The sequence below is a fragment of the Felis catus genome, chromosome C2 (genome assembly GCF_018350175.1).
Source record: "Felis catus isolate Fca126 chromosome C2, F.catus_Fca126_mat1.0, whole genome shotgun sequence".
Classification (NCBI taxonomy): domain Eukaryota; kingdom Metazoa; phylum Chordata; class Mammalia; order Carnivora; family Felidae; genus Felis; species Felis catus.
Window position 1 is genome coordinate 72533253 of NC_058376.1, and position 25822 is coordinate 72559074.

Genomic DNA, 25822 nt, shown 5'->3' on the forward strand with positions numbered 1-25822 from the left:
ACTTTTGACTTCAGCTCAAGTTATGATTTCACGATTTGTGAGTTTGAGCCGCACGTTGGACTCTGTGCTGATAGTGTGGAGCCTGCTTGGGATTCTGTCTCTCTCCCCTTCTCTCTGCCCCTCTACTGCCTGCATGCATGCTCTCTCTTAAAAAATACTCAAAAAAAAATTAAAAAAAAAAAAGAAAATAATACACACATATGTACCCACTATCTATTTTTATTAGACATTAATATTTTATGTGATTGCTCAGGAATTAAAAAAATGCTATGCTGAAACATTAACATTCTATCATGTTTGCTTTATTTTATTCCTCTCTATATACATACAAAACAATTTGAGAGTTAATTGCAGACATAATACTTCACCCCCTACTTCCTAAAAATAATGACATCTCTTATATAATCACAGTATAATTTCAGTTGGCCATCTAATGTCCTTTAGTACAAAAGAAAAAAAAGTTCCTGGTTCAGGATCCAATCCAAGATCATACATTGCATTTGGTTGTAATGTCTCTTTAGTCTGTCAATCTGGCATAGTTCTTCAGTCTTTGTCTTTCACGATCTTGGTATTTTTGAAGAGTACAGATTATTTTCTTTTTTCAAAGAATATGCCTCAACCCTGGTGTACCTGATATTTCCCATGCTACACATTTTGGCAGGAATACCACAGAAGTGATGCTGTATCCTTCTCAATTCATCATATCAAGAGGCATATAATATCTATTTGTCCCATTACTATGCTAGTGATGTTAATTTTGATCACTTGTTTAAGGTTTTATCTGCCACGTTCATTATAAAATTACAATTTTTTCCTTTGTAACTGGTAAGTATTTTGGGGGAGGATTTGTTGAGATGTAAATACCCTGTTTCTCATAAGATATTAATTCACTCACTAATTTTAGCAGACATTGATAGTTCTTGTTTGAACTATTATTAGTTCTTGTTTGAACTATTATTATGAACAATTATTACCATGGTGGTTGTCCAGGGAGATCTCCCAATATCATCATTCTTCCTATCTTTATTAGATATTCTAATGTTAAGGCAAAGCTTTCCCTTCTATCAGTTTATTTATTTATTCATGTACTTATTGGTACCATTATGGATTCTTGGATCCTTATTTTATTCTTTTTTATTTTAACTTGTTTTATTTTTTATTTTTTTAAATTTACATCCAAATTAGCATAGAGTGCAACAATGATTTCAGGAGTAGATTCCTTAGTGTCTGTTACCCATTTAGCCCACGCCCCCCCACAACCCCTCCCATAACCCTCAGTTTGTTCTCCATATTTATTAGTCTCCTCCATTTTGTTCCCCTCCCTGTTTTTATATTATTTTTGTTTCCCTCCCCTTATGTTCATCTGTTTTGTCTCTTAAAGTCCTCATATGAGTGAAGTCATGATTTTTGTCTCTGACTAATTTGACTTAGCATAATACCCTCCAGTTCCATCCACGTAGTTGCAAATGGCAAGATTTCATTCTTTTTGATTGCCGAGTAATACTCCATTGCGCGCGCACACACACACATATGTATGTGTGTGTGTGTATATATATATATATATATATATATATATATATATATATATAGCACATCTTCTTTATCCATTCATTCATCGATGGACATTTGGGCTCTTTCCATACTTTGGCTATTGTTGATAGTACTGCTATAAACATGGGGGTGCATGTGTCCCTTCGAAACAGCACATCTGTATCTCTTGGATAAATGCCTAGTAGTGCAATTGCTGGGTCGCAGGGTAGCCCTATTTTTAGTTTTTTGAGGAACCTCCATACTGTTTTCCAGAGTGGCTGCACCAGCTTGGATTCCCACTTATTTTATTCTTTATGTTATAATTAGTTATAACCATTTAAACATTCAAATTATCCCAGACTTGGCCACTTGGGGGCTCCACAGGCTGGCTTCTGTGTCTTTTTGACATATCCATATTATTCTTTGTGTGATATCCTTGAGCAGGAGCCATGCTAACCTTCTCTGTATACTTCTAATTTTAGTATATGTGCAGCTGAAGTGAGCACCACATCTTAATTTTATATACGGATAACCTTACTCTAGTTTTTTTTAAGTGACTTTCATTTTATAATTGTCTTTAATTTTATAATACTTTATAATTTATTTTACAAAATAAATTTTATGATAGATTTTGTATGGTTTCCCAGGTATACTACTATCTGAAAATCTAGCTAGTTTTACTTTCCCCCCAATTCTATGCCTCTAATTGACTTCTCTGGTCTAACAGCATTGACTAATGCCTCAAGTACAATGAATACCTTGGGTACAATGTTGAATAGTAGTGGAGATAACAGACATCCTTGCTTTGTTCTTCAACATAATGGAATTTCCTCGTATTTTGCCTTGTATTTTTCCCATTAAATATTTAAAAGAATATGTATCCATCCATTCATCCATCTAAATCTCTCTTTATTTACAGCTTTTAAAAATTTATTTATCTCTACACCCCACGTAGGACTTGAACTCATGACCTGGAAATCAAGAGTCACATGCTCTTTTGACGAGTCAGCCAAGTGCCCCATCTCCTTTTCTTTTTCAAAAGTAACACCAATCTCTGTATTTTTAAGTTTTTCTTCCCCCTGGTAAGGTACTGAATTCTACCAAAAGATTTGTAGGCATCTGGAAATTTTTGATTTTTCTCTTTAGATCTGTGGTAGATTATATTGATGAATTTTCTAACTTTGAGCTGACCTTAAATTTCTTTAAGGTCATAACCATTTGGTTATGGGTCATAACCCATTTGGTTATGGTGTATTAGTTTTACAACGTGCTATGGGATTCCGTTTCCTAAAATATTTAATGTTTTTGCATTAGTATTTGTGATATTGGCCTATGATTTTTTCTGTCTCTAGCTGGCTTAGATATCAATATTATACTTGCTTCATAAAAAGAATGCTCTTGAACAGTTTGTAGAGCTTTAGAACAGTCTAACCTTTGGGATTAGATAGAATTCTCCTGTGAAGCCATCTGTGCCTGGTGCTCTTTGTGGGTGGGGTAGTTTCTTGATAACGTGCTCTATTTCTTCTAAAGAAAGCTTTCCATTTCTGACAGGTCAATTTTGGTATACCATAGTTTTCTAAAAAAACTTCCATTGCAACCAAGTTTTTCCCCCCTCATGTTTCTTTATTTTGAGAGAGAGAGAAATAGAGACTGATCAGGGGAGGGGCAGAGAAAGAGGGAGACAGAATCTCAAGCAGGTTCTTCACTGTCAGCACAGAGCCTGATGCGGGGCTTGAACTCACAAACTGTGAGATCATGACCTGAGCTAAAATCAAGAGTCGGACGCTTAACCAACTGAGCCACCGAGGCGCCCTGCAACCAAGTTTGAAATTTATTTATATACAAACACCTGCATGGCTCAGTTGGTCCAACTCTTGGTTTTGGCTCAGGTCATTATCTCATGGTTTCATGAGTTTGAGCCCCACATCAGGCTCTGTGCTGGCAGTGCAGAACCTACTTGGGATTTTCTCTCTCTCCCTCTCTGTCTCTGCCCCTCTACCACTTGTGCTTTCTCTGTCTCTCAAAATAAACAAACTTAAAAAATATTATTTATATACAGATATAGAAAGTAGTCTTGTGATTTCCTCTTATTTCAATGGTATGTTCCCTTGTCATTTCCTGTTTCTATTACTTGTTATTTTTCTTTTTAAAAAATTCAGGTCAACTCATGGTTTGTCTATTGTGTTAACTTTTTCTAGATTTTCTACTTTTCTATTTTCTACCTTAAATTCTTAAAAAAAATTTTATTACTTTTATTGTAAAAAAGAATATATGTGAGTTGACAATTCAGAAAGGATATAGTAGGGGTGCATGGGTGAGCATGGGCTCAGTCAGTTAAGTGTCCCATTCTTGATCTCAGCTCAGGTCATGATCTCAATTCGTGAGAACCACTGGTCTGCTTTCTGTTATTAGAGATTATCGTTGTATGAACGTATGTTCTCTTTTCTCCAGAAGTGGATCATATGGTAGGTGTATGTTTAAACTCTTTTTCAAAGTGGTTGTATGTTTTTATTTTCTCACCCAGCAAAGTCTATGAGAGTTCCGATTGCTCTATAGCTCTGTCAAAGCTTGGTAATTCTGATGGGTGTGTAGTGGCACCTAATTATGGTTTCAATTTGCATTTCCCTAATGACTGATTATGATAGATGTCTTTTCATGTTTTTATTGGCCATTTGTATATCTTCTTTAGAGAAATGTCTTTTTAAATACTTTGCCCATTAGAAAACTTTTTTATATACTAGATTGAAGAGTAGTAATTATGAAAAAGTAACTAAAATGTATGAGGAGACTAAAGGAAGACAGGGGTTACTTTGGTTAAATTTGTTTGTAAAAATTCAACTTGGAATGTTCTTTCCCTCCAGATGCAGGGGAAGGTCTGTTACATATGGGAGTTTTATCTACTGTTTTCAGGAGGAAAAGGGGAAATCATTGTGCCTTTCTTACACCTGTTGTTTTTCAAGTGCCTTTAGCTCAAAATAGTCAATATATCAAACTGGCGTATTTTGGGGTGGCATATTCTGAGCCCACTCTAAGCCCTGTGTCACCCTCGGTCTCACTCTGGGGAACTCAGGTGGGCTTTAGAGTTGGTGTACAAGGTGATGGTAACAGCCTGTGGTGGGGTGTGAGGAAGTCAAAATGTGCACAAGAGTAAAACCACCTCAAAACTCTACCTTTGTACCAATGGTTACCAGAGGGGAGGTGGGTATGTGGGTGGGTGAAATAGGTGAGGGGATTAAAGAGCACACTTACCACGATGAGCATAGAGTAATATATGGAATTGTTGAATTACCATATTGTACACCTGAAGCTAATATAACACTGTATGTTATCAATACTGGAATTAAAATAAAAAACTTAATAAAAATAAATAACATAAAAAAAGAAAACTTTTTTAAAATTCGAGGGGGGGAAAGGGAAAGAGGGAACAGGGGAAAGGGGGAGAGGGAGAGGGTGGGGAGACAGAAAGGGGGGGAGAGAGAGACGGGATGGGGAGAGAGAGACAGACAGACAGATAGACAGCAGCGAAGGGGCAGGGAGAAGAAGAGACAGAATCCCAAGGAGGCTCGGGCCTTATCAGCACAGATCCTGACATGAAGCTTGACCCTACCAACTGTGAGATCATGACCTGAGCTGAAACTGAGAATCTGATTCTCAACTGACTGAGCCACCAAGGTGCCCCAATAGCTTGCCCATTTTTAAATTGGGTTGTCTTTATTATTGTAAGAGTTCTTTACATATTCCGGATAAAAGTCTTTCATGAGATGAAAATATATGTATGATTTGAAAGTATTTTCTCCTACTATATGACTTGTCTTTTTATTCCTTTAACAGTGTTTTTTAGGAGCAGAAATTTTAATTTCGATGAAATCCAATTTGTCTTTATTTTCTTTTATGGATTGTGTTTTTGCTATACTATCTTAGAAACCTTTGCCAAAACCAGTCATTAAGATTCTTCTCCAATGTTTTCTTCAACAAGGTTTATAGTTTTAGGGTTTACATTTATAATCTATTTTTAGTTAATTTTTGTATATGATATGAGGCATGGCTAGTCAATTGCTCTAGCACCATTTATTGAAAAGACAATCCCTTTCTCCACTGATCTGCTGTTGTACTTTTGTCCACAGTTGCCCATATATATATGGGTCCATTTAAGAATTCTCTAGTATGTCCTGATCTACTTGTATGTCTTCATGCCACTACCACAGTATCTTGATTACTGTATTTTTATAAGTCTCAAAACACGCAGTGTGAGTCCTTCATCTCGGATTTTTTTCGAAGTTGTTTGGCTATTCTAGATTTTTGCATTTCCTATAAGCTTTACAATTAGCATGTTATTTTCTACAAAAAGGTCTGCTTAGAATTTTTTTATTAAAATGTTTTTAATGTTTATTTTTGACAGAGAGAGAGAGAGAGAGAGAGAGAGAGAGAGAGAGAGAGAGAGAGAGAGAGAGAGAGAATGAATATGAATCTGAAGCAGGCTCCAGGCTCTTAGCTGTCAGCACAGAGCCTGATGTGGGGCCTTGAACCAACCACCCACAAATCATGATCTGAGCTGAAGTCGGAGGCTTAACCAACTGAGCCATCCAGATGCCCCTACTCAGATTTTGATTGGAGTTGTACTGAGTCTACAAGCTCAATTTAGAGGTAACTGACATCTACATAATATGAAGTCTTAGAAACCATGAACATAGTGTATTTCTCCACTTATTTAGGTCTTTAATTCTCTCAGCAATGCTTTGTGGTTCTTAGTGTACTGATCTATAAATCTTGTGTCAGATTTATTTCTAAGTATTTAATATTTTTTGAGACTACTATAAGTAATGTTTTTCACAATTTCAACTTACGTGTGGTTTAAGTATATAGGATTTGTATAATGAATGATACTGTACCCTTCATTCTTGCTCAACTTATTTTTTAAAAATGTTTATTTTTGAGAGAGAGTGTGCATGCATGTGTGAGCAGGGGAGGGGGAGAGAGGGAGAGAGACAGAGGGAGAGAGGGAGAGCGGGGGAGAGAGAGAGGGAGAGAGGGGGAGGGAGGGAGGGAGGGGGGGGAGAGAGAGAGAGAGAGAGAGAGAGAGAGAGAGAGAGAGAGAGAGAGAGAGAATATGAATCTTAAGCAGGCTCCTAGCAGTCAGGGCAGTGCATGACATGGGGCTTGAACCCACGAACTGTGAGATCATGACCTGAGCTTAAATCAAGGGTTGGACACTTAACTGACTGAGCCACCCAGGCATCCTTGTTGCTAAACTTACGAATTCTAGTAGTTTTTTGGGGGTAAATTCTATCAGACTTTTTACATAGACAATCACGTCATCTGCAAATGAACACAATTTTACTTCTTCCTCTCCAAACTGAACAACTTTTATTTCTTCTTTTGACTTATTGCACAGGCTAGGACTTCTAGCATAATGCTGAAAACAAGTGGTAAAAATAGATATCCTTGATATGTTTCTGATGGGTGTTGGATTTTGTTAAATGCTTTTCTTTAACTCTGGAGATAATTTTATGATTTTCCTTTTTTAGGAAAAAAAGGAACCATGAGTTCCTTTTTAATATGGTGAGTTACATTAACTGATTTTCTAGTATTTACCTTCTATTCACTGCATAAATCCTCCTTGGCAGTGGCATATTATCCTTTTTATATATTAAGATTCAACTTGCTAAAATTTTGCTTAGCATTTCTGTAGGTGTGTTCCTAAGAAATATTGGTCTGTAGTTTTTTTGTGTTTTCAGATTTAGAAATTTAGGTAATGTTGGACTCACAGAACGAATTGGACAGTACTCCCTCTTTTTAAATTGTATGGTAAAAATGGGTATGAATTCTTCCTTAAATGTTTGGCAGAATTTATTAGTGAAGCCACATGGAACTGGAGATTTTTGTGTGTGTGACTTTTAAATGTAAATCAATCTCTTTAGAGCATATATGACTTCAAATGATATATTTCTTAAGTAAGCTTAAGTAGTTTATTTCTTTCAAGGAATTTATCCATTTCTTTTTTTTTTAATTTTTTAATATTTATTTATTTCTGAGACAGAGAGAGACACAGCATCAGTGGGGGAGGGGCAGAGAGAGAGGGAGACACAGAATCAGAAGCAGCCTCCAGGCTCTAGGTTTTCAGCACACAGCCTGATACGGGGCTCCAACTCACAAACTGTGAGATCATGACCTGAGCTGAAGTTCGTCGCTCAACCGACTGAGCCACCCAGGCATCCCTGAATTTATCCATTTCAACTAAATTGTTGAACTGAGTGGTATAAAGTTGTTCCTAATATTCTTTGATTTTCCTTTTAATATTTATAAATTGTCATCTCTCCCATTTCTGTTTTTTTCTTTTATACACCAGTGTTTATTATTATTATTCTTTAAGCAAGATAGTATAATATAGTGTTTTTAGTTTAGTTTTAATTTTGTGAGATGGTTTTATTTTTTTAATTTTTTTAATATATGAAATTTATTGTCAAACTGGTTTCCATACAACACCCAGTGCTCATCCCAAAAGATGCCCTCTTCAATACCCATCACCTACCCTCCCCTCCCTCCCACGCCCCATCAACCCTCAGTTTGTTCTCAGTCTTTAAGAGTCTCTTATGCTTTGGCTCTCTCTCACTTTAACCTCTCTCTCTCTTTTTTTTTTCCTTCCCCTCCCCCAAGGGTTTCTGTTAAGTTTCTCAGGATCCACATAAGAGTGAAACCATATGGTATCTGTCTTTCTCTGTATGGCTTATTTCACTTAGCATCACACTCTCCGGTTCCATCCACGTTGCTACAAAGGGCCATATTTCATTCTTTCTCATTGCCACGTAGTACTCCATTGTGTATATAAACCACAATTTCTTTATCCATTCATCAGTTGCTGGACATTTAGGCTCTTTCCATATCTTGGCTATTGTTGAGAGAGCTGCTATAAACATTGGGGTACAAGTGCCCCTATGCATCAGTACTCCTGTATCCCTTGATCTCTCCCATTTCTGATATTGATAATTTGTCTTTTCTCTTTTTCTGATCAGATTAAACATTTATTAATGACTCTGATCTTCTCAAAGAACCAATTTTTGGTTTCATTGATTGGGTTTCATCGATTATTGCTTTTTGTTTTCTTTTTCTGTTTTCCTCTATTATTTTTATTATTTCCTTCCTTCTGCCTATCACATAATTTTTGTTTTTATTTTTACTATGCCCTCCCTTTCTCTCTTTCTAGTCTTTTACTTATTCTTATTTATTTACTTACTCTTATTTATTTTTGTATGGAAAAGTTTTTAAGGTTGTGAATTTTCTTGTGATCACTTTTAAATGTATCCCATGGATTCTGATATGTACTGTTTTCGTTATTAAGAAAACTTATAATTTCATTTTGTATTTTCTCTTTCATGTAATAGTTAACAGATAGTTTTAAAATTTCTAGTTGGGTGGGCCTTACTGTTTTTGATTTTCTCATCATTTATAGCTTTACTGCATTGTGATCAGAGCAGAACTTGTAATATTCTTACTTTATGGAACTTTCTAATATTTTCTTCTCTACATGGCTTGCACAAGAAATAGCTTGCTGTGACTTGGTGTTTACTTTTCCGTTTGTCAGTAATTTGAAGTTTGGACATTATCTTTCAGTTAGGGTGAGGATATGGTTTTTTACATTTTTAAAAAATTTAGAAGAAATATAACATCATGAATAAAGCTAAAGCTATAATTTTCTTCCCTTTCCTCCCAAAGGAAAACCAGTGAATAGTGGCTTATGTATATTCCTGAAATACGTGTGTATGATTCCCATCCATGTTTTTATGTTTACTAAGCATGTATCCATAAAACATATAGGCTGTTTCATGTTATTTTAAAATTTATGTAGATAGTATCATACTGTATGTCTTCTTTGCAACTTCTTCACAGTCATCATTATATTTTGAGATTTATTAATGTAGTTACACCTCACTAGTGAATATTCTAGTTTATTCACTCTAGCTGTTGTATCCCACTGCATAAATAAGTTAACTATCCATTTTCCTTTTTTTGAATTATTAAAAAAAATTTTTATGCTTATTTATTTTTGAGAGAGAGAGCGAGAGCAAGCAGGGAGGGGCAGAGAGAAGGGGAGACACAAAATCTGAAGTAGGCTTCAGGGTCTGAGCTGTCAGCACAAAGCCCAACACGGAGCTTAAACTCACAGACTGTGAGATCATGACCTGAGTCAAAGTCAGACGCTTAACCTAGTGAGCCACCCAGGCACCTCACCATTTCCCTTTGTTGATTCCAATTTTTCACTATTATAAAGAACTATGAACATTCTTATACATAATCATCATAAGTAAATTTCTACTTAGATACCAAGAAGTATATTTTTGAGTCACAGGGTACAAGCATTTATTTAGGTTCTGCTAAACTCTTCTCAAAAGAAGTTCTCTTAATTTATAACCCACTAAAAATATCTAAGATTTCTATTTTCCCAAATTCTTGGCATCACTGGACATTTCCATTTAAAAAATTTTAAAAACTAATCAGAGTTAACCAAGCCTCTTATAAAAAAGACTAGTATTTACAGATGGAAAACTGAGATGCTGAATTACTGCTTTATGTTTTACAGGTATTCCATTACCGAGTCTTAAACCACTAATTTTAAAGGTATAAAATAATTTCTTGATGTTTACTTTCTAGGTCCAAATAGTAATTTGAGCATAGCAGTTTGTCTGGAATACACGGTTTTGGCTTTACCATAAAACTGCTTTAACTCAATGTTAATATATCATCAGACTACATCATCATCTGAAGGATGCTCTCAGAAAATCTGTTGCTGTTACAGAGCTGCTGAGCATTTTTTAAACTGTTGTTAATTAAATATGACTATTTGGGAGAAATTTTTATTTCGTCTTAGTACAAGAACAACTATACTTAAACATCTGGTTCATTGTTATTAATGAACATTGCTAGTCTTAGTTCTTTAATTATGCTAGACGTTTGGAAAGCTATTGGAAAGGTCTATGTATAGCAAATGTATAGGACCTTATAAGAACAACCTCCCTTCTTAGATTCATGTTACCATTTCTGTCCTCATTTTCTTTGTTGATCTTCCTTACCTACTTTATGTATTTTTCTAAGTCATCTAAAATTAAGTATTTAGTTGAATTCATAATATTAAAATGATCAATGCTACAATATTTAGCCTATACTTTTTCAAAAATATGAATTAAAAGTTTCTATCCCATCATTCTTTTATACTGTCAAAGGCACATCTGATTAGAAGCTATATTCTGGAATTGCTCTGGTACGTTTTTTTTTAAAGTTTTTATTTTTAAGTAATCTCTACATCTAACATAGGGCTTGAACTTATAACCCTGAGATCAAGAGTCACCTGTTTACCGACTGAGCCAGCCAGGTGCCCATGGTGCTTACCTTTTCTGCTACTTCCCGCACAGACTGGACACTTGTTCCATACAGATGGTTATTATACTGCCCAGCTTCAATAAATTTATGCTCCTGGATATCTTTTTCCATCTGCTCTCTTGAAGTCACAAAATGATAATCTCTTCCATCTACCTCATAGTCTCGTTTTGGTCTAGTTGTATCTTCAATAGAAAATAACTTGAAGTGTTTAGTATTAACAAATATAACAAATCTATTTTCTGCTTAAATAATGTTTTGTTAAGTTTAACACAACAGCGATTAATTGAAACTTAAAAAGGGACAATGATATGGAGGAATAACGGATAACTTAGTATAAACCATTAAAAATGGTAATGTTTGCTTTTACGACACATGGTGACAAAATGTGAAGAACAATAATTAAGAATATTTATTTGGCTTACTTACGAGGAACACATGATCCAAATTTGTCAGGAAATTCAGAGATCAAGTCATCATTTATCCTGTCTTTCATAGGTCCCAATATGATCACTGGTCGAGTATAATTAACTGTAAAGATAAACTGCATGTTAAAAGGAATAAACACTCAACAAACATCAATGTATTTCACCAGAGAATAAAAATATCTTTAAATGTTATAAAGAATATTTTTTTCTTTCTCCATCAATGATGCTTAACTTGCTAGTTTATACACTTTTCAGATCTTAAACTTAAGTTAATCTCCCATTAGAAGTCATAAACTTGGCAATTCAACCAAGTTAAATTCAGAATTTAGCAGATAGTGTTTCTCTACAATGCTAGTATCATCTCATTATAAATGAGAAAACACCAGTTTAGTGTTTACTGATCCTTTCTGAAGTAGGAATTGTTAGGAAGCAGATCAAAGAAGGGCAAAAAAGAAACTGGGTGTAAGAAGTGATATAATTACAGGAGTGATCTAGAAAGATGACTTAATAGAAGTGGATTATACCTTACACTGGATTGTAAAGGATTATGCTAAAAGCAGGGAGACTGATAGGATCAGAATTATGGTAGGAGGGATGAAAAGAAGGTTATAAATAAGGAAGATAATGAGAGAAGGATAAATAGGACCTAGAAACTGACTGGACAAGGGAGATGAAAACAGAGAAAGATCAAAGATGTTTACAAAATTTTGAACAAGGGTCACTGAAGGACAGTGACACTATCATAAACACTGGAAAGAAGCTGCTTAGAAAATAAAATAGCAATATAAAACAGCTAATACAAAATGACTAAATTCTAACACTGTAAACTAAACCACACTTCACAAGATACATATAGCAAATTTCTATATTTATAGAAAAAAATATAGCAAAATTCTAATAAACATTACTTTGAGGTGTAAGTTAGACCTATTTTCCAAAGTAAGAAGTATATTTTTCTATTAGATTATAAATCAACAGACTTCACAAACCTTCTTGTTGATTCACTGGCTCATAAGATAAGACATATTCTTCTTGACCACCTATTAGAAAGTTAAAATACAGATGAGAAAATCTATTAAGATAACTAATGCTAACTTAATTCGTCATACATAACATAAAAATTACTGGCACTTTCCTGAGAAAACAGCAAAGATGTATTTTGTGAATTATTTCTGGCAAGATTTAGTAAAAAAAAAAAAAAAAAGAAAAAAAAAGTGGCAAATTATAAAGTCATAAGTTTGATAAATGTAAAAACAAAATATAAATGTGCTATTTAACAACTACTTTTCTGTTATTCTGTGTTTTAAACTATCATTAGGTCTATTTAAAATCTTATTTGTGATGTCAAGCATGTGACATTCATTTTTATTCAGAAGCTGAGAACTAATAAGTCTCTTAAAGATTAACTTTTTATTTTTTTTTTTCAACGTTTTTATTTATTTTTGGGACAGAGAGAGACAGAGCATGAACGGGGGAGGGGCAGAGAGAGAGGGAGACACAGAATCGGAAACAGGCTCCAGGCTCTGAGCCATCAGCCCAGAGCCTGACGCGGGGCTCGAACTCACGGACCGCGAGATCGTGACCTGGCTGAAGTCGGACGCTTAACCGACTGCGCCACCCAGGCGCCCCAAGATTAACTTTTTAAAGAACAGTTCTACATATATGCATATTTATGCAATTTACTGCTATTAAGAACATGTTGTTCTTTTGGTCCCACCAGATACAATATTTAACAGGATATATTTATTTTTTTATAATTATGATTATAATAAAAAATTTAATATAAAGGTAAAACTATAGTCACTATTTTACTGGTAAAAAAATTCACTAATTGTTCTAATAATTCATTTATTCAATTAAAAATATAACATTTATGGGGAACCTGGGTGGCTCAGTCATAATCCTAGGGTTGTAGGATCAAGCTCCATGTCTGGCTCCACGCTCTGTGTGGAGATGCTTAAGATGCCCTCCCTTTCTCTCCCTGCCCCTCTCCCATGCTATAATTAAAAAAAAAAAAAAAAAAAAAAGGAAAAACAATATTAAAACAAAAAAAATGAGTTTAAAAAAGCTTTAGATAAGGGTACTCCCTTCTACTACTAGATGGGATGCTGCTCAATTCATGAACTGCTTAATAAAGCCAATTAAAAAAAAAAAGTCTACAAATTATATTTTCACTCAGCAAAATGAACTAAAGAGAGAGTTAAAAATTCCTGGGATTCTTAACACACACACACACACACACACAAACACACACACACACACACACACACATACACATAGAAAACAAACTAGGAAGGACTGTTACTTCAAGCAGTTCAATAAAAACAATCAATGTTGTATAATATATTTGAGGATATTCCCCTTGATTATCAAGATTCTATAGCAACCTTTTCATTAAATTTGTCACTGGTTTATATCACATGTGCAGCTGTAGAGCTTTTAAATTCATATACTGGCTTTAAAAGTATATTTCACTGCTTTAAAAGTGTATTTCACTGTTTTATTTATTATCATAATGTATAAAATACATACTTACAAGCTGCTTTTTAAAGTACTGTAAAACATGGTTTATATATTAGCAAAAACATGCAATTTGAATATTCCACACCTAACAATTCATGCAAATGGTGAGACAGACAGTATATACTTTCATTACCTCTTTTTAGACTAGAAAGCTACTCAACTGCTCTATGGTGAGTTCTGATTACACATTAATAAAACACTAATAAGAAATCACATTCCCATACCAAAAAAAAGAAAATTGTTATGTAACTATTATGCAAAAAATAACAACCAATGAATGAATGAGGGTTAAAAGTATATATTGTCAACATGAAAAAATATCAGAGACTGATATTAACAGGATGGACCTTTTGAGCAGCCATACTCATCTGTAATCAAGATTACTTTCACATTAGACAGCAGTAAAAAAAAAAAAGTTAGAAAAGCAATTTTAATTTTTACGGTACCACAACTGATAAATTCATGCACTCCCCCTGTTACTCCCATGCCCAAATCTGTTAAAAAAACTTCACATGCTTGCATAGTTCACTTAACAATATGATACCAAGAATGTAACACAGTACACCAGATAGAAATCAGTATTATTGTTTGAGCAACTGTTGAAAAATTTTCCTTCATCGTGTATGTTCACCAGACGCTGGTAATAAATAAACTTAACCCAGAACAGTTAACCCAGAACTGGTGACAAAGAATAAAAAAGGACATAAAGCTAACAAAAATTTAGCATTACTTAAAAACATTTTAATGCTCATATTAAAAACAAAATTACTAAAGAAAATGGCAAAATAGAAGTTTATCCCTCATTTAACCAGATTTTTTTCTTGTAAAAGATACATACATATAAGTGTACTGTGTATACAAATAGTACTGTTTGTAAAAAGGATTTTAGAATTTTATAAATTTTTGGAAATTAGCTGTTGTACATATAGGACTTTATTTCTGAAGTACAGACTTTTACTTGGCTCTCTCTGATTTTAAAATATTACGCATCTGATTTTGTTTTTAGAACACATCACTAAGGCAATAACTCCCAAAGGGTATGTATTACTTGTGATTACAAAAGAACAAGTAACTTAAAACACTTACGGTAACTACTTTCACTATCGCTGGCATTAGAAGTTATATGCTCTGAAATTGCAGGACAATGGAAAAAAATAAAGAAAAGTGTCATGAGTTTAAAAAAAAGCAAATTATCAAGATAAACACAAGATGACATTACAAAATATTGCGATATAAATCACATACTCAATTTTTAAAAGTCATTTTTGATTTTCCTTGAAAATTTTGTTTTTTTTCAAATAAATATGAATTAGGAAGGAAAAAAAAACCCTGTAATTAAGGAAAATGCTCCATTTTTGTACAACACAGATTACAAACAAAATCTATGACAAATATCAAGTAGAATATGACAAAGAGGGCAAAGTGATCCTAGTCCAAATGTACACACAGAACCCAAAAAGAGAAGAGACAAGTTGTATTTGACCAAACAGACGGCCATTTTAATGAAGGAATGTCTTAAAAAAGAAATGATCTTGCTTTTAGTTCAGCTTCTTTCTTGTTCCTGTAGAGAAATGAAAATCCATGTTTTTGAGATCATATAAAGCATTTTAGATGTCATAGATTCAGATGCCTCGAAAAAAAGTCAAATGGAAGGGAATTCTAGAAAGTAGGCATGTATTTTAAAATAGACTAGTGTTTCTGAGAAATGCGGTTTTGATAAAACTGACAATGGCTGCTTTGCAATCAAAAGATAAAGCAAATACACCTACTCGCAAATTGCCTGGCCTCTCCTTGAAAGTGACCTCATTTCATAACTTGATTGTTCAGTAAACACCAGGCACTCTTCCCATGCAAATGTAATTCTGAATGTTCTCTAAGTATCTCCCGTGAATAAAAAAAAAGTAATTTTATTTATAAAATTAAAAAACAAAATTTTCCACAGGAGAGAGGGAAATCTAAATTTCTTATGTGAGGCAAGGGAAAACATTTTTAAAGGATAAGAAAAGAGCTGGAAGAGAAATATCTGCTGTATCATACCACGTAAAATCAAGATGCACTACTGAAAAGTTCAGAGAATGGTAGAATTTAAGACTTCAAATAAGATAACAGTTCTTGAACTACTGTCACATTGAAAATTACGTCTGTTATTCTAACCTGCAAAGACAAGGTATAATTTTCTTTCTTCCTTTTATAATTGCAATACAGTTGACATACAATGTTGTGTTAGTTTCAGGTACAAGGACATAACTTCCTTCTTATTATATATATTTTAAATACAGCAGGACATTAAAAATTATAAGTAAAATCAAATAATATATGACAAGCATATGTAAAATGTTTTTTAAAAGTTTATATTTAAAAATTCCTTCTCTTGTAATACAAATCAAAACCACACTGAGATACCACCTCACACCAGTCAGAGTGGCTAAAATTAACAACTCAGGAAACAATAGATGCTGGCAAGTATGTGGAGAAATGGGAACCCTCTTGCACTGTTGGTGGGAATGCAAACTGGTGCAGCTGCTCTGGAAAGCAGTGTGGAGGTTCCTCAAAAAATTAAACATAGAACTACCCTATGACCCAGCAAGAGCACTACTAGAAATTTATTCAAAGGATACAGGACTGCTGATTCACAGGGGCACATGTACCCCAATGTCTACAGCAGCGCTTTCAACAATAACCAAATTATGGAAAGACCTTAAATGACCATCAACTGATGAATGGATAAAGATGATGTGGTTTATATATACAGTGGACTACTGCTTGGCAATGAGAAAGAATGAAATCATGCCATTTGCAGCAAAGTGGATCAACTGGAAGGTGTTATGCTGAGTGAAATGAGTCAGCCAGAGAAAGATATCATATGTTTTCACTCATATGTGGATCCTGACAAACTTAACCGAAGACCATGGGAGAAAGGAAGGGGAAAAAATAGTTACAAACAGTGAGGGAGGGAGGCAAACTGTAAGAGACTCTTAAATACAGAGAACAAACTGAGAGTTGACCAGAGAGTGAGGGGAGGCGAGAGGGGAAAATGGGTGATGGGCACTGAGTAGGGCACTTGTTGGAATGAGCATTGGGTGTCGTATGTAAGCGATGAACCATGGGAATCTACCCCCAAAACCAAGAGCACACTTTACACGCTGTATGTTAGCCAATTTGACAATAAATTATATTAAAAAAATTTTCTTTCCTTGTTACCACATGTACTTCAAAACAATCATTTTAAATTGTATAACATTCTATTGAACTGATAAATCCTAATTTACCTTACTACTTATTACTTAGACATTTTAGTTTGCTTTAAGCTGTTTTCCATCAACATCAATAATTATTTTTACCTCTTGTCCTATTTCCTTAAATTCATTCCCAGAGTAGGAATGACATATTAAAAAAATCTTAAATTTATATTAGAATTGGTATTACACTCTACAATCTCTAATACGTAAAAGAAAGAAACATTAGTTACTGCAATGGAGTGAGTGAAAGATAGTAAATAGGAGTAAAGAAGAAACAAAATTAAACATGAGTCTGACAATTATAGAAGCTGGGTAAATGAATACTTACAGGGTTAATTTTACTATTCTTCTATTATTGAATATATTTGACATGTTATATAGCAAAAAGTTAAAGTTACTACATATCTCTTTTCTGTCTTTTCTGGGGATTTCTCCTACTCATCTCAAATTCTCTAAGATTACCAATAGCTGTTAGGCAATGAAATTCTTCAAGTTCTTTCAAGTATCCTTTTATGTAACTCTACAATAAAATCTTGCTGTTCAAAGCATGGCTCGTGGAATAGCACCATCATCACTGCTTGAGAATTTATTAGAAAGGTAAAATGCTTTCTTCCTGATAACTAAAACTAGCATATATATATATATTTTTTAGTTTTTATTTATTTTTGAGAGAGACAGAGAGACAGAGAGAGACAGAGTGCAAGTAGGGGAGGAACAGAAAGAGAGGTAGACAAAGAATCTGAAGCAGGCTCTGGGCTCTGAGTTGTCAGCACAGAGCCTGACGCACGAGCCGCAAGTTTATGACCTGAGCTGAATCAGATGCTTAACTGACTGAGCCACCCAGGCGCCCCTAAAAATTGTATTTTTAAAGGAACTTCATCACAAAAAGGTACTCAAATGTCCAATATACATATGAAAAGGTGTCCAAGCTTATTACTTATCAAGGAAATGCAAAATAAGCCACAATGGATATCCCTACCATACATCAGAATGGCTAAAATGAAAAAAAAAAAGATATGCCAAACACACAGAAGATATGTAGCAACTAGAACTCATACACTACTGGGGGTGGCAAAATTGGTACAGCCACTATGGAAGACTACTTGCAGTACCTATCAAGCTGAACAGATGTATGTATCTATGACCCACCAATTCCTTTCCCAGGTATTTTCCCATCAGAAAGATATATATGTGTTGACCAACAGACATGTACAATATTGTTCAAAGCAACACTATTCCAAATAGCCCTAAATATATGTTTATTTACAAATTTGAGACAATAGAGGTGCCCCAGTGGCTCAGTTGGTTAAGTGTATGACTTCAGTTCAGGTTATGATCTCTTGGTTAGTGAGTCTGAGCCCTGCATTGGGATCTCTGCTGTCAGCACGAAGCCTACTTTAGATCCTCTGTCCCCCCCCACCCCATCCCTTCCTTGCTTGCGATCTCTTTCTCTCAAAAATACATAAACATTAAAAAAAACCTGAGATGATATATGTAGTTTCACATTTTACTTTTTTCATTCACATTATGAACATTTCCCCATGTCATATGTTTTAATATGATTTTCAATGGCTATACAATATTACAAAGTATAGACAATCATACTTCATTAACCACTTCCCAAATGTAAGACATTTTAGGATGGTTTCAAAAATTTTTTGACTGTAGTTTCTGAATAAAATTAAAATAAAGATCCTGATGTATAAACCTTTATCACCATCTCTGATTACATCTTTAGGATAAATTCCTTGAAGAGGAATTAGTAGGTCAAAAGATATGCTTTTTCAAATACACATAATTATAACATATTGAAAGTACTCATTCCCCGGAACTCTACCACTGGGTTTTTCTTTAAAAGAAATGTCTGTCAAGAAGATGGGTAAAAACTGTCATTTTGGATGCTTATTTCACTTGTTATTGTTTTAGCATTCTTCTCACGTCCCTTGTTCAGTTACCTAATGAAGAGAGAATCTATTTCTTAGTGATCTGTCAGAAATGTGTAGTGCAAACATATGATCCCTTTGCCATACATGGTATAAATATATTCTTCTTCAAGTTTTAATTTTGATTTTGATGTTTGATGACCACAGCCATTTCAAATCTCCCTAAATCCAGTCTCACCTTTCTAATCAGACATCTTTTCCCGAGAATGTATCATATATGTCTTTTCTCTTTGCTCTAACTACTACACATCATCCATCTCAAGCAATACTCCCATTCTTACACTTATTCTTTACACAAATAAAAGTAATTCTGGTTTTGGCATCTAAGAGCTCTGCACAACTTTGCTGAAATGAGTCTTTGAGATGAGAAGAAAGGCTTCCCATTACGTATCTCTTTCCTATGTGCCTGAGTTTTTGAGGCGTTCTACAAAATGGAAAGCTATAAAAATTGACCTTCATTTAAAAGGGACAAACCTTGTCTGAAACTGCATCATGATTTCACTTCTGAGCACCTTATACGGCCCCTCCTGAACTTATTTCCTTTTAGTATCTGTTAAAGGAATCTTACTTTTTTCTTTCTGACCTTTTCCAAAGTTGCCTTCTTAAAGCATACAAGCTGCACACATTTCTATTTCTAGCTTTTCACAAGCTATGATGATTTAGTTGCATTCTCTCAGACTTCCATCATATTCTACTTAGTTCTGTTAGTCAAAATTAGGATTAGAAAGGCAAATTCTCTCATTGTTTCCTGTACTGTCAACAGGGCAAATCAATAATTTGATTCCCTTCTTTGTAAAATCATTTGAAGTTTATGTCTATGAAAAGTATTCTAGGTTATCACTTTTTTCATTTTCTTCTTCAATTAAATACATTATTTTTCACAGGTTATGTAAAATTACATGTAGATGTACATCTTTCTCGATATTCAGTGTTATTCCACATTTCTTCAATGGGTTTGTTTCTCTGAAATAATTTATGCCTTTTGTCCTCAGTCCCTTCATGAATCCTATTCCAACAAGTCCTGAATACCTATAGAGGTCACATTTATTTCTTCATACTAAAACCTCACAGGATTTTGCTTAAGTTTATTTCCTGTAGTCGGAACTTTAGAATACAGATTACTGAGGCTACAAATAACGTCCCTGACCACGCTTTTCCCAGAATTTTCTGTTGTGTAATAATGGGGACCTTGTTAACTGCTAGTCATCTATTTCATGTGGTAACTGCCATCATATTGAGGTTTAGAATTTTACTCGTATTTTCCTGTCTCCCTCAGTTTTTTCCAAATAAAATCTTGTAGATTTGCTCATCAAGTTACCAGATGAATAAATTATTTTAGTTTCTGTGAAATGAAGCACAAAACCTATTATTCAAGGGAATCTTAAGTTGCCATCCGGAAAATTAAACCCTTTTAGTAATGACATTGTCTCATAATCAGTTACTGTTTTTCATTTATTTCTCTTCTCAAGTCCCAAACATCAAAATGAGAGATGGAAATAAGATGTGGTGAAGGTGTAATTATCATCCATCATAACAGTTTCAATATGGGAAACAAATTCATTTAGTTCCTTTTCACGGAGTTTTCCACAGGTCTCTGATGATTCAACAGATATTAAAAAATCTGTGGATCCTTACGCTGATTCATACTATCTCTAAAATATATCATTCTCAAATTCTATAGCATTAAGAATCTATGGAAATACTTTCCAGTTTTAAAGATTTTTACTGATTATATTCTCCAAAGGTAAAAGATTTAAAAAGGGTGCCACTAGCGATAGCAAATTTGTGGCTCTTGACAAATCCTACAAAGGCACATGCAAAAATAACATACTGTGTCTGTATAGAAACAATTACACATAAAGCATACTGCCTTCAATCTAATACAAACCTTTAATCGTTAAGGTTGAAATAGAAGTTGAGTACTTTCACTTCAGATTAAGATTGCAGTATAAAGTTAGCATAAATCAGGGAAAAAACCTTCTACGAAATATAATGTTTATTAATGTAGATCTTAGAAAGTTAAAAGATGTTGGTTATATCCTTAATGACCAATGAGTTACAAAGAAATAAGTCTTCAAAATGCTTAATAATCCAAATTGAAAGAACTATCTAGGAAACTTCAGCTCAAAATATTACCTCTATGAGTCACTGTCACCTAAAGTAACTTAGTAATATTTGGTAAACGTTCATATTTAATCAATTTGAGAACACCTAAATTTAAAATTTTGTTTGCTAAAAAATGCCTTGTTTCATCCATTGGCTCTGATATTTACTGAATGACTCCTATATATCAGACTCTCTACCAAGTTTTATATGAAAATTAAATACTAGTTAGAAAATTAAATAAGAACAACACAACAAAAACCAAAAACACCAACGTCTTGGTTAAAGGAAAAATAAAGGATAATATTTCTTGTAATTCTTTTCATAACTTACAATCTCCTTTAAAAACAGATGTGGGGCACCTGGGTGGCTCAGTCAGTTAAGCATCTGACTTCAGCTTGGGTCATGATCTCACGGTTCGTGAGTTCGAGCCCCACATCGGGCTCTGTGCTGACAGCTCAGAGCCTGGAGCCTGCTTCAGATTCTGTGTCTCCCTCTCTCCCTCTGCCCCGCTCCTGCTAATGCTCTCTCTCTCTCTCTCAAAAGTAAATAAACATTAAAAAACAAACAAACCAAAAACACAGTTGTAAGCTCCTCCCCCCCCCCCCAGACTGCTACTTCAACTTGAGGTCCACATTCTTCTCTATTAAGATCCATTGTATTTTATAGTCTCACATTATAGCAATGCTCTTCTAACACAGAAACAAAGTGATTTTAACTTGTTTTAACAGAAAAACCAGGCGGATATAAAACTGCAAGGAAGATTATTTTCTACATTCTAATGAGGGCAGGTAGTATTATTTTCAAAAGCTTAAAAGTCTTTTATTAAAAAAAAAGAACCTAGCAGAAGTAATCACTGTGAAAATTACAAAAGGAAAATGTAGTTATGAGCAGTTTTTCAAATGACATATGAAAAATGGAGCATTAGAAAAACAAAAAGTATGTATTATAGAAGTAAAAATCCCAAGCACATTAACATGAAAAGTCTAAAAGCAATCTAGATCATATACCTCCTCATGCCAGAAAGGCACTACCATGAATCTCAAAATGTATCTGAAAAAGGTAGATCTGTAGATGGAGGTTAAAAATTAACTTGGGAGTATTTTGATCACTTACTCAGGCCTTTTGATCCCATGTCGTCAGGGATCTCCTGTAGAGAGTAGTTCCCAGAGAGCAAGCAATAAAAAGATAATCAAAGAAAATAGTTGTCAGTAATGCATAAAATTGGTGCTACAATAAGAGACAGTTCCAAGACCATTACAGGTGCACATATTTTAAAGCATTTTTGTAGATTTCTGAAAGTTTGAAATAAGCTAGCAGCTGAATGTAACCTACTAAAGGAATGGAAGTTCTAGCTTAGAAGCTGATTAGGGTAGAGAAGCAAAATTTGAAATCATTTCTTGATATTTTAAAAGTAAAATTCAGATTGTCTACATATAGTGAAGATGTAGGATAAAATGGAACGATTCCAGAAGATCTATTACCAAAGACTGTCAATGTTATACCTAGAAATCAGTAAGTAGATTCTCAGGTATCCATAGTTTTTCTCTAAAATATTCTTTAAAATATACTGCTTCTTCCAAGAACCCTTACATCAAATGATTCTATTGTAAACACATAACTTAAAAAAAATATTTACTTTAAATTATGAATTCCTAAGGTACCAGAAAAAGTTAAGATTGGTATAGAAGTTAATTTATGTCTGTTAAGATTGCCCCTGGTTAAGACAATTAGTAACCTGTTGCAGCTCTTGAAACTGTCTCCATGGTAACAACCAACTGCAGGGCAGTAGGTCCCTCTACATTTATTTTCAGTTGACCACTGGATCCACATACTTACGGTCAGCATCACTTGTTTCCTGCTCACTCTGGTCCTTGTTCTTGTAGAAGGGGAATTTTCGGGAAAAGAGGTTCTTTTTACGCTTGTCATTGAATGACTGCTGAAGAAGAGAAGGAGGGGCAAAACAAAGGGATGTCTACTATCTGTGTGTACAAAGGCCCAGCCTAGCAGCTCTGTGGAAGCTGACTCTTGTGACCACAGTGTGCAGTTTGTATATGAATTTTACTTTAATCACAAATAAAGTGAATTTTTAATTTTGTATTAACTCCTCTAATTCTAATGTTTCACAACTGAAAATACTGAAAAATTTACAGTATAATTCAATAATACCTAAAAATACTGAATAAGTGCTACTTGATAAAAAAAGGGAAGAGTAATTCAGATTAGTTACTACTACAGTATGACCCAAATTAACATATGTTCTTATCAATCCATATTTTTCTAGATTTCCAGGCATGAGGTGCTCTATAGCAAAAGTAATTTTAGATTGTTACTCTAGCTATTCAAATATTTTTTATGCAGTAGTAATCTTCCTTTCCCTTTGGTTTGAGCATATTTTCCCCCTCCCCCTTTTTGTGGCTCCAATGAACTAAGAAAAAGTCACTATTAAAAAAAGAACCAAAACAAGTGATAAGGTTGCTAGTGCTGAATACTTAAAAACAATTAATCTTTTTTTTTGGAAGAGAAAAAGAGATAACTGAGTGTTTATGGTATGATTCAGAAATGAGAAGAAAACTAAGAGGGGTCCGTCAACCACGCAGAATGCAGCAAAAGATTTACTGATGCTATCTAACCAAAAAAGAAGAGTCAGAACTTTCCTGGTCAACTTGAATGCCATCATAACTGATTTATTTGTCTTTAAGCTCTACTATATTTATCTATTTTTAAATGTATATATAAATAAACTAGAACCATATTTAATTAATTGGCACCATATCCTGAATAGAGGATAAAAAGCTTGGTGCCTATATAAAAGCCAAAAAGGCAATTAAGATTCTAATAGTTTTGGGGAACCTGGGTGGCTCAATTCATTAAGCATCCAACTTTGGCTCAGGTCATGATCTCACGGTTAGAGCCCCGCATCAGGTTCTCTGCTTCCAGTGCAGAGCCTGCTTTAGATCCTCTGTGCCGCCGCCCGCCTCCCCCCCACCAACCATCTGTCTGTCCCTCCCCAACTCATGCTCCCTCTTTCTTTCAAAAATAAACATTAAAACAAGCAGATTCTAATAGTTTAAAAGAAAAGATTCTAATAGTTTATACAGAACTACAATGGAAGAGTTGCACAGTTGATTTGATGTCCCTTATTGCACAGATGTTGGAAATAGGTTTTTTTCTCTTCTTCAATGTCCCCACTTGTGCCTTCAGATTTAAAGCCATGTAGCATAAAGATGATGCTATTAAAGAGGAATAATTTCTTTTGTAATTTCTGTCACAGACATCCACGTCTTGAAGGACATGGCCTCACCTACCAATGACACTAGGAACCATTGCTACTTTTTTGAAGCAGGAATGATATAAAGGATGGAAATCTTGTTCCGACTTTTCCTGATTCAATCCATGTCTTAAAAATGCTATCATTGGGGCGCCTGGGTGGCTCAGTCGGTTAAGCGTCTGACTTCGGCTCAGGTCATGATCTCACGGTCTGTGAGTTTGAGCCCCGCGTCGGGCTCTGTGCTGACAGCTCAGAGCCTGGTGCCCATTTCAGATTCTGTGTCTCCCTCTCTCTCTGCCCCTCCCCTGTTCATGCTCTGTCTCTCTCTGTCTCAAAAATAAATAAACGTTAAAAAAAATTAAAAAAAAAATGCTATCATTATTTTGAAGTATATCCACACCAGGCAGTATGTTTTAGCATGCCTGTATTTTTTAAGCATGTGATGCTAGGTGATTAAGATGCTGAGGTAGATTAAAGTAATTATTGTGCAAATTCTATTGCTTGAAAGAATTTATTTTGTTAAAAATCTTAATGGAAAGATTAAACTTTCCTTTTTACCTTTTCATATCAATGATTCAAGATTAATAAACTCATAGTTCATTAGTTCAACAGACTGTCTTAATTTCGATCCTAAAAATCGAAGGCTCTGATAACTCTAAGCAGAATTTAAAAATTAAGTTGATGAGAGCAATTCTGTCAAGAAATAAGGGCTTTTATTTTATAAACTGTCAAGTAGCATTATTTAAATAAAAATATTTCCTTGAATCCAAATTTTAAGAAAAGAAAAATAGAAGAAAAGTTATGTTTCAATAGAGAAAAATTCATGGTAATCTAATTTAGGGAAGGACTAAATCTTTTTGTTCATGACAATCACTGAATCTAGTAATAATTTTTATGGTATCCCATAAAACTGATATATTTTTAATAAAAGGTATTTATTTGTCCCTCTTACTGCATATATAGTGGTCAGAGTCAGTTTCACAGCAAACAACCAAAAGAAACATGAAGTTTAAAATGTTTTGATTTTTGGTATCTTTGCAGTTAGCCAAAATGAGATATCATAAAGATATCATAATAGAGAACAGAAAGAAATGCTGTTAGTTAAGAAAAGAATTAATTGTATTACATTTAACATCCTCCAGGTGAAGAATTTATTAAAAGTGAAAATAGCACAAAGCAAAGAAGACAAATATGTGTAGGGAAAACATAAAACTGAAGAAACATACTACCTCCAGTTTCTCTACATTTTCAATACAAAATACTGTTTACTTATTGTTATTTATGCTACACTGCAGGAAAGACAGAGTGTAATAAATATAAGAACTGATAAAATATCACAAATTCATGATATATATATTAAATACATAATTTCTATATGTGGTATTGCCAAATAGCTAAATGAATGTTAAAAATGTT

General features: G+C 34.1%; 1 protein-coding gene and 1 pseudogene across 32 annotated transcripts in view; both read right to left on the reverse strand.

Annotated features, from left to right (window-relative positions):
• Positions 1-25822, reverse strand: part of DLG1 (discs large MAGUK scaffold protein 1) — a 273518-nt gene that overhangs the window by 15758 nt on the left and 231938 nt on the right. For 10 of the 32 annotated variants that reach the window (XM_019839943.3, XM_019839942.2, XM_011285885.4 and 7 more), the window contains 6 exons: positions 22975-23074; positions 14937-14978; positions 14198-14233; positions 12317-12367; positions 11329-11430; positions 10912-11084 (listed from right to left, as the gene is read on the reverse strand). In XM_019839943.3, the coding sequence (XP_019695502.2) occupies positions 10912-11084; positions 11329-11430; positions 12317-12367; positions 14198-14233; positions 14937-14978; positions 22975-23074 (504 nt within the window). Of the gene's footprint in view, positions 1-10911; positions 11085-11328; positions 11431-12316; positions 12368-14197; positions 14234-14936; positions 14979-22251; positions 22286-22974; positions 23075-25822 lie in introns of all 32 variants that reach the window. The other 22 variants (XM_045037101.1, XM_045037097.1, XM_019839946.2 and 19 more) reach the window with 9 other exon arrangements.
• Positions 1936-2036, reverse strand: LOC111556406 (annotated as a pseudogene).